The sequence below is a fragment of the Alosa sapidissima genome, chromosome 18, assembly GCF_018492685.1.
Source record: "Alosa sapidissima isolate fAloSap1 chromosome 18, fAloSap1.pri, whole genome shotgun sequence".
NCBI lineage: Eukaryota > Metazoa > Chordata > Actinopteri > Clupeiformes > Clupeidae > Alosa > Alosa sapidissima.
Window position 1 is genome coordinate 9600541 of NC_055974.1, and position 10000 is coordinate 9610540.

The 10000-nt window shown below is 47.0% G+C and overlaps 1 protein-coding gene across 5 annotated transcripts in view; it reads left to right on the plus strand.

Moving 5' to 3' along the window:
- Positions 1–10000, plus strand: part of afap1 (actin filament associated protein 1) — an 82517-nt gene that overhangs the window by 28352 nt on the left and 44165 nt on the right. Inside the window, exon 1 of one of the 5 annotated variants that reach the window (XM_042070293.1) lies at positions 3473–3822. The exons of 3 other annotated variants lie outside the window; for them this stretch is intronic. In XM_042070293.1, the coding sequence (XP_041926227.1) occupies positions 3789–3822 (34 nt within the window). In that variant the 5' untranslated portion in view covers positions 3473–3788. Of the gene's footprint in view, positions 1–3472; positions 3823–10000 lie in introns of those variants that run through there. One more of the 5 variants, XM_042070297.1, reaches the window with a different exon arrangement.

The window sequence follows — 10000 nt, forward strand, 5'->3', positions numbered from 1 at the left end:
TCTCTCTTTCTCTTTTACTTTACCCATCTCTGTCACTCGTTTAACTATTTCTCTATCTGCTTGACTCTCTCTCTCTCTCTTCCTCATTGTTTCCTTATTTGACTCTCTTTCTCTCTCTTTGTCGTTGTTTCTTTATTTGACTCTTTCTCTCTCTCTCTCTCTCTCTCTTTCTCATTGTTTTTCTATCTATTTGACACTCTCTCTCTCTCTCTCTCTCTCTCTCTGTGTGTGTCTGTGTTGTAATCTGGCTGAGAGGCTCCTCTCTCTCCCCTGGTGTCTGAGTTGGTTTTGTAACGTGCGGCGCTGCGTGGTGCGTTGCCGTTCCCCTCGGCCCTGATTGACACAGCTGCACAGGCTCAGTCAGCGCAGTCGTACGCCCGACCTCGCGCCGTCAGCCTCGTGGCCTAGTTTTCGCCACCAAGGGACCGCTCCATCACACTGTCTGTTCTTCGTCATCTTCTTCTCTCTCTGTGACTAGCTGTATCTATTTTGTCATCTCTGTGGAAAGGTCTGCACAAAAACATAAATCATAAATATCATAAATAGTTGCATGATGTAGGTCACAGAACATATTTCTTACTCTTACCCTTTCGCAAAAAAACAGTATTATGTGTGTTAGCACACGTTTGTTCCACATACAGTACATGAACACATATGGGTTTATCCACATATGCTGTATGAATTTCACAGACTTTTCATTTATAGGTTGTTGTTTATTTAGATTTAGTCATTTTCCAGATGCTATCAGAAAGTGACTTGCAAGTGAGTTACAATGCAAGAAAATGACATGACAAAGTGCCATGACTACATACATTAGCTCAATGGTGTTTTAAGCCCCCACCATTGACTTCAAGGCCCGTTGGGGGCTTAAAACACCATAACTACATACATTACCTCACCATAGATTGATTTTCAGATAGAGTCCATCCTATCTCTCCCGCCATCTTTCTGTTCTGCTGGAGTGTATACTCTCTGGAGTGCATACTCTCTAGAGTACATCCTTACTGGAGTGCATACTTTCTCGAGTGCATCTTCTCTGGACAGCATACTCTTTGAATTGCCTCCTCTCTAGAGTGCATACTTTCTGGACTGCATCCTCTCTAGAGTGCATCCTCTCTAGAATGTATACACTTTGGAGTGCATCCTGTCTAGAATGTATACTCTCTGGAGTGCATCCTCTCTAGAATGTATACTCTCTGGAGTGCATCCTCTCTAGAATGTATACTCTCTGGAGTGCATCCTCTCTAGAGTGCATCCTCTCTGAAGCGCATGCTCTCTGTTCCTCTGAGATGACTAGGATGCCTGTAGGGCATACTTTCTGATGCCCTGCTGAGGGCATTGGGGCAGGAAGCTCTGGCATGTGCTGATGGCATGGAGGAGGCTCAGAGGGCTTCTGTGCTGCCGGGACAAGGCCGGTGTTGTGCTAAAACCTCTCAGCAATGAGACTTAATTCAATCAGCGCTTTTTCTTTCCACTGGGACGTGGGTGGGTGTGGGTGGATGGGGCTGGTGAAGAGTGGAAGAAAAGGTTACTTGTGAGGTGTCCAGTGTTTTGGCATGGAGGAGGGGGTTAGGGCTGTGTGTGTGTGTGTGTGTGTGTGTGTGTGTGTGTGTGTGTGCTGTTGGGACATGTGACTGTAAGTAAAGCCGTACCTCGTCCTGCCTCACACAACCACTTCCTCTCTCTCTCTCTCTCTCTCTCTCTCTCTCTCTCCTTCTTTTTTTGTTCTCTGTCTCCCTTTCAGTCCCCACAAGAGGTCTTGTTGCGGTTCATTCAAAGCCCCTAAGTGGATTAGTTTGACCTCCAATCCAGATTGGCCTCCCATTCTCCAGGGCTGGGACGCTCAGTGATGACCCTCATGCCTTGTGTGTGTGTGTGTGTGTGTGTGTGTGTGTGTGTGTGTGTGTGTGTGTGTGTGTTAGGGGGAGCAGATACAGTCATCAGTGAAAGCTGATCATTTGACAGCCTAATGGCTGGACCAGGGAAGCTTGCGATCTTTATCTTGCTCTCCTATCTCTACCGGGGTGACGTCAGTGGTGACATATTTCGGAACTCCGAGCCAGACAGCCAAAGATCAAAACCACTACCTCATGCTGACACACAAACACAAATATGTCACACACACACACACACACATACACACACACACACACACACTTGTATAACCATTGATTAAAGATCTGTGTCTTAAACACCATCTGCACTCACTCTGTTTTTGTGCGATATCAAAACTTTCTCACTGAACTGAACTTTCCGATTCTGCCTTTTAAGATACTGTGGTGTGCTGAAAATTGAGATGAAACATTTAAATAAAATCCTTGCAGGTGGATGAGCCATGAGGCTATATTTAGGAAAGAACCTGGTCAGCATCAACTGAAAATCAACTTAAATATGTGGTGTCATGCTAGCTAATTGCTGTCAACAACAGTAAACATCAGTAGGAAACATCAGAGCCTCCCCTGAAAATTGTAAATGGTTATAGATGTGTAATATCAAGATACCCATTCATCCCTGCAGTGTATAAAAGCAGACATTCCAAGTCTCCCCGAAGTTCCAGGAGTCTCCCGCATATTGATAGCGGCTCCCTGACGCCCGCAAATTAGATAAAATCTCCCGGAATCTATAGTGAGCAATCAAGAGCGCGCATGCGAGACTGCATTTGAGTGTAGCGCGCACACGACGGGAGAGAGAGAGGGGTGGTGTGTGTGTCTGAGCGCATCCAAGACAGAGAGCGTCCTGTTTCGCTAAATCAACCAATCAGTTTTCAGTGTAGGCGGGCTTTTATCTCTTTTCTCCCGAATTTAATTAATCAGTTCAGTGTATAGGAACAGGAGCGTCATGGCAGAGTCAGTGCCTCAAAAAAAGGAAAATGTTAGACCCATTTCAAAGTGTAGGCTACCCTTGTCTCATAAGAGTAAAAAATAATGATAGGCCTAGTCTTGCACGCTGCAATGTTTGTAACAGTGACTTTAGCATTGCCCATGGCGGGTTAAATGATTGCAAAAGACATGTTGAGGTGAGTTTAACAAGTGTCAATTCATGTGCATATTATTCAGGCCTATCGCCTACTAGATGGCTAGTTGCCAAGACTACATGAAAAGACCAAACTACCAAAATCTGCATATTTTATTTTCACAATTTCTATGCCTTCCTTATTTGGTGTACTGACTAGACATTATTGAACATATTAATCTGTATTTAAGTAGGCTAAAGTGTATTTTTTTTTATTATTTTTTTTTTTTTTGGGGCGGGGGGGCTTTTTGCAGGTTGGGATGTCTGTAAAAGAACAATTCAGTTGAATACAGTTACTGTACAAAGGATAACATCTCAATGCGTCACAAATATATATAAAAAGAAATCTGTTATTTCATATGATCAGCGAGAGAGGGGGGTGGGGGGGGACTATTTTTCTAGAGTGTGCTTGTCTCATTGGTCGGCCTTGCAGTAGACCCACACCGTTCAGACTGCCGAAGCTCACACAAGGCACTGGAGCCGCAGTGAGTGAAGGAGAGGGAGGACGCTAGACGAAGAGAAGTGGGAGGGCTGAGGAAGACTAGAGAAGTAGGGAAAGTTTGAGTGGAAGCAGTCGTTACCGGCTGACTGGAAGAAACTCGTTGAGAGGGTAGCTTGTCCGCGAGTCTGAAAACTTTGTCTGAAACCGTTGAACAGACAGAGAGGTCTGTCGGTCCGTGGCTCACTCGTGGCCATTGGAGTTTCATGCAACGTTTCAGACGCGTACTCGCTTTGCCTCCATAAGCTTTTTGGGATTAGATGCATTTGTCTTCACGATGCGGAGCGATCCCTTTCTGTTCGCTTCTCGGGGTGAGTGTATTAAACTTCATACGTCCATTCTTTTCTTTGTAGGGAACAGGATAGCTGGAGTTTAGATAGGCGCATTGAATAGGCCTACTTTGGATTAGGAGACAGTCCTAAAGAATAACGTAAAATTGTACAACGGGTTTTTGGGAAAACGTTCCGCCACTACCAACATTTCTCACGTAGGCAATGTTATTCTACATCTAGAGAATAACATAGTTTCCAATGTTGAAGCATGAACCCACACAGACTTAAGTTAGCCTATTCAAGCATTCATAGGCAGGTAAGGATGAGTCTATTCAGTAAGTTTTCCCCTCTAACTGGTTTGATTAGTTTTAAATGTGTCTGTGGCTAATGAAATTGGATGTTAGTTCTGAAACAAAATATATGAGCTCGGTTGGCTGTATTGTTTGTAGGCGGCAAGGGAAACGTCTCACATTTTCTCCACGCTGACATAGTGGGCAGCTCTGGTTGTTTGAAGCTCTCCACAATGGCTGTTTTGAGCACAATGCTGGTGATTGGTGGTAAACATTGTCAACACTGCGAGAAGTTGTCTTTATTTGTTGCTGCAACATTAGACGGCGGTCCTGACAGACGAGAACCTCTCTTGAGCTCGGTCAGTCCGGTTAAAGAAAGCAAGCGTGCCTGCAGTCTTTTTGGTCGCTTTCCAGCCGTGTCTGGGCTGTGCATTTGAGGAATCTGCATGGAGTAGCGTTTGAAAAGTTGGCAAGATTTAACACGTACCAGTGTTCTTTACAGCTAGTGCAATTCTATTTTTTTAAAACCACAATACCCTACCTTTATCTCCATCCAGCTTATTTCTTTCTTTGCCCTTAGTTCAGATTTCCAAAACAGAGCGCCAAGTCAATCAATTAAGTTAAAGCGTCAGTTCAGTGGGCTAAAGTCATCTGTGTTGAGTGGAGAATGAGTTTTTTTCCACTCTGTGCTGAGCTGGGGGCAGAGAGCTTGGTGGCCAGCTGCTGAGAATCAGATAGCTGGGGTGTCGGGGTGATGGGCCACGTCTGGCTTCTCTCCTCTCCTGGTTGGAAAATGCAACCATTGTGCCATTTGGTGAAACCCCAAAGATAGGATAACAAATCCAGTGTTTCACTCTGTCATGTCATCCCCCTCTCTTCCTTTCCCTTCCCCTCCTTTTCTCCCTCTTTCTGTCTCTCCCTCTCTTTCGACCTGGCAGCTGGCTTTGTGGGTAACTTGGCATAAGCCTTGGCAGTTGGGCTTTTTTTGCGGCATGTCTGGTCTATTGTGTTGATTGGGCTCCATTCATCATGGTGCCTAAGAGCTGTAGGAAGTGTGAACATGTTTATTGGTGTTTATTATTGCAATCTTCCTGTGCGAAACCCCGGCACACTTGCCATCATTTGGCACTCCATTTGAAGGGGCTGATTGATGTGGGCACGGCACCCTCAGTGCCCGGGCCGCTTCCTCGTCTCGGATTGGTGGGCGCGGGCTGGAGTGTTTGGGGGTTCCCTTCTTGGCCCCTCACCAGTGCACAGAAGAGAAAAAAAACACTTGGATGTCACAATGCTGCGACTGCATCTCCAAATGCTGATATTGAGTGTCAGGGAGCTTGAGCATACTGCTAGTGTTGTTATTCAACTCTGTTTACCTTTACAACTATCTGTCCCATCAATAATAAATAACAATTATGTTAACTAATTTACCATCTTCCTCAATTCGCTGTCCTTTTCTGTGTTGTTGTGTTAAAAGTATTATTTTATCACTCTAGCATAGGCTGTGGTGCCACTGTAGTGTGCAAGTAGTAGTGAAATAATACTGGCATGAAAAAGAGGACTGAATTGCTCACTTGTTTAAAACCAGGAGCCATAGGAATGTAAAATGTAAATCATGTATAATGTATGTGTAATAACTGGGCCTATCTGGGTTTGCTCATGTTATCGGACACATAACATGCAAAACACCTTTGATGCCTTACACTGTAATTATATTCTATAAACACGAGAAGTAAGCCTATGAGAATCAGTCTGCTAATTCTGTCTTTGCACTATAGTGTGGAGGTATGTTAAGGCACGTGCCAATGTTTTGCTTAATTTGGGCTGATGAGAGCCCCCCCTCCCTTCCTTTTGTATGCCCCAATAGGCTTACCCCCTCCCCCATACCTATAAGAGGATCAGGATGGGGAGGGGTTCCGTCTGGCATCGAGGGAGGTACATCCCTGATTTTTAGGATCACCAAAACAGTACTGGAATTCCTTGAAAGCAGCCCAAATGTAAACAAAGCGTCTTCTCAGACTGGCCAGGTTTCCAGTGATGCATTTAGTGAAAAATATAATATTTCCATTAAACCTGTGTATGTACCCATTTGGCAGTATGTGTGTATGCTGTTCTCCAAATCGACCTACAGCGTAGTGCAGATATGTATTTTTTTTTTATCATTATCTGTTTCCCATTGGTTGTTGCTCACATGACCTAGATGCACCTTGCTCTATCAGATGAGCTGCTGGAGAAGAATATGGAAACCAAATTGGTTTGTATTTGTTGAGCACATCTGTGTTGGAGGCCTGGGGTTGTGTGTTTTGAAGATGAGGTTTTACGCTCGGACGAGCTCGTTGAGGCAACAAGCGTATCATCAAAGGGGTGCCCCTCAGACTGCTTGTCAGATGACAGGGTCCTTTGAGCGCAGGATCAGAGCTCTTGGCGCGTGTCCAGAATTCAAGTTTGAGAGACCTGGCACCGGATGGCCCCTCCTTTGAAACGCCCGGCCCCCCAGCCCCATGCCTCTTATCTGTGTGCCTCTCCAGCTCACATATACCCACTACTTCATCTGGGCTCTCCCACATATAGGCACTCACACACACACACACACACACACACACACACACACACACACACACACACACACAAACACACATACATACATACATACATACACACACACAGATGCACATGTATTACCATTGCCGTCTCTGTCTTTCTCTCTCTCACACACACACACACACACACACACACACACACACACACACACACACACACACACACACACACACACACACACACACACACACACGTGCACATGTAATATCACTGCCTCTCCCCCTCTCTCTCCCTCTGCTATGGGCTGGTGCTCGTCTCTGGGTTTTTGCCTGTCTGTTATCATGCTGTCAGTGCGCGGTTAGGTGGGCTGGCCCCCTCAGACGCATTACTCTTCCTTCCTCCTCTTCCCCATCCAGCAGCAGAGGAGCGCAGACCAGACCCGACCCGACCAGAGACCTCACCAACATCTGGCCCAGTGTCTCTGCCTCGCTCTTGCCTGGGTCCCATTCCTTCCCATTTACAGTTCAGCTCGCCCGTCAACTAAGACGTCAACTCGCTCGCAGACTTTATTTCAGCAGAGCAGATTCCAGAACCTGCGAGTGAATAGCCATCACATTAGAAAGAAAAGTTAGTTGAAGTTCAGAGAGGCTTGCGTAAAAGTGTTCCCAGCAGAAAAAAAAAAAAAAAACGCCACAAGTGTGGAGCGTGCAGCCATGGAAGTGAGCTGAATCTAGTCCCACTGACAGGTTTTAATGAGCCAGGCGTATTCTGCCGAGGACACTAGGACCCGGCGCTCTGGCCTGCCTGGCTGTCTGTGTGCAGTAATGAGGTGGTGCCATGTTGTTTTAGTGGCGCGCTGATTATTTGTCCTAGAGGAGCAGCGTCTTGATGTGCAGGCCCCAATCACTCCAGCTCCCAGCACCCTGCACCAGGGCCAACCCACAACACCAAGCCCTCGGCGCTCCACAGCCCCAATGAGATTCCCAGTCCCTTCAGCCCCACACACACACACACATGCACACACACACACACACACACACACACACACACGGCACGCTCGTCACAGGCACCACAAAGTCTCTCCCCGTCTCCCAGAAAGAACATCCAAAAAAGCTCGGCTCTGAAACCACAGAGCTCCCCTCCCCACCCATCCCATCCCACACTGCCCCCTAACCCCTAACCCTCCACTCTTCTCCTCTCCTCTTCTCCTCCTCCTCTCCTCTCCTCCTCTCCTCTCCTCCTCTCCTCTCCTCCTCCTCTCCTCTCCTCCTCTCCTCTCGTCTCCCTCATTCCTGGTGTGGTTTTGGGGGTTGACTCTCTCTAATTATCTCCTTACTGATGTGCTCTCAGTACCAGACCCCTTAACCCCCCCCCCCCCCCCAGACTCTGATCACTACAGCAGAAAGAGAAAGAGCCGCCTGCCTCTCGTCCTCTCCTTGACTTCTATTTGCACCCTTCCACCATCGCTGTCCCACTCTGTTTGACTGTATCCTCAACTTTCTCTTTCTCTCTGTGGGGTTTTTCCAAACAAAGTTCTGCTGTCCTCAACATTCTACTGCCATTCCCTACACTCATGCTCCACCTCTCTCTCTCTCTCTCTCTCTCTCTCTCTCTCTCTCTCTCTCTCTCTCTCTGTCCCTCTCTTGTTCCCCCTGTCCTCTGCAGCCCTGATGCTGGTGGGTTTGGCGCGGTGCCGGGCATGGTTGGGATGATTCGCGGTGCCGCCGCTGCCGCTGCCTGTGCTTTTGCTTTTGCTCTGCGGAGCATCTGTTTGCAGCCTGTCATTAGCCTAATAACAGAGCATTAGTGTGATTCCAGCTGCTGGCCAAGGGACAGAGAAGGCCAAGGTCAGCGTGTGTATGTGTGTGTCTGTGTGTGTGTGTGTGTGTGTGTGAGGCTTTGATTTCACCTGTGTTGATGTGCGGGAACTGACACACACCTGCCCTTATCGCTTATGGCACATTCTTCTGTGTTTGTGTGTGTGTGTTTGTGTGTGTGTGTGTGTGTGTGTTTGTGTGTGTGTGTGTGTGTGTGTGTGTGTGTGTGTGTGTGTGTGTGTGTGTGTGTGTGTGTGTGTGTGTGTGTAATAGCTGGAATAGCTGATAGTAGGAATGAACTTGCCAGTCACATTTTCACTGGACTTGCCTTCAGGGCACAAACACGAACTAACACACGACTGTGTGTGTGTGTGTTTGGGGGAGGGGTGTGTGTGTGTGTGTGTGTGTGTGTGTGTGTGTGTGTGTGTGTGTGTTAGACAGAGATCTGGATTTTCTCACACCTCCAGTCAGTGTGTTTAGTCTGGATGGCATCAGTCGTCAGGCGGAGTGAGAGAGACAGGAGGGATGAGAGAGGGGGGGAACGACAGATCAAGGAGTCATAGAAACGGAGAGGGAGGGAGAAAGGAAATGAAACAATGATGGAGGGATGAGTCAAGCCTGACACCTCACAGATGAGACAACCCTCTCATGCGATTATTCAATTATGTTATGCCCCTTATTTGGTGAGCTCAGTATGCTGCCCATGTGTTTCGCACACTCTCACACTCACACACACACACACACACACACACACACACACACACTCACATACACACATACACTACACATTCACACTCATATACACTGATGGATGTCTGGTGCCTTCTGTCTCAGTAGCTTGCTATTAATGAAGTACTACTGAAGTGGTTTATGTATTTCCTCTATGTATGTGTGTGTGTGTGGTAGGGAGAGATGAAAACAGCCAACACACACACACACACATAAGGAGTGTATAAAGGAGTTATATATGTTTCCTTCCATCTGTAGAGATTGGTGTGTGTGTATGTGTGTATCTGTGTCTGTGTTGCACATGTTAAATGTTTCAAGAAGACTTGGACAATCTCTTGTGATTTGAGCTATGAGAGATTTAGCATGTGGCAGAGTATGACTGCATATGCTATTTGAGCTGTCATGAGGGGGATTTAGCAAGTGTTTTTGGCAAGTGTGAGTGTTTGAGTGTGTAACTGTGTGTGTGTGTGTGTGTGTGTGCGTGCGTGCGTGCGTGTGTGTGCGTGCGTGCGTGTGTGTGCGTGCGTGTGTGTGTGTGTGTGTGTGCGTGCGTGTGTGTGCTCGTGGGTGGTGGATTTTCATTGTTCCTCGTTGTTTTCCTTCCTCTCGGCCCGTACCTCGAGGGCTCAGTGTGAGGGTGGTCCTCTGCCTCACTCGTTCTCATTCTGATTTTCATCATTCGCTCTTTATGCCCCAACCCCCTCCCCTGAGAGCCTCTCGTTAATTCTAATCAGGGTCACACTTCCGATGGTCGACTGGGCTGAGTGACGGTATAGCTTTTCCCCAGCTTGGCCACTCCATTAAGAGACATTAAGCACCCACAGACAGGTGACATCGACATTACTG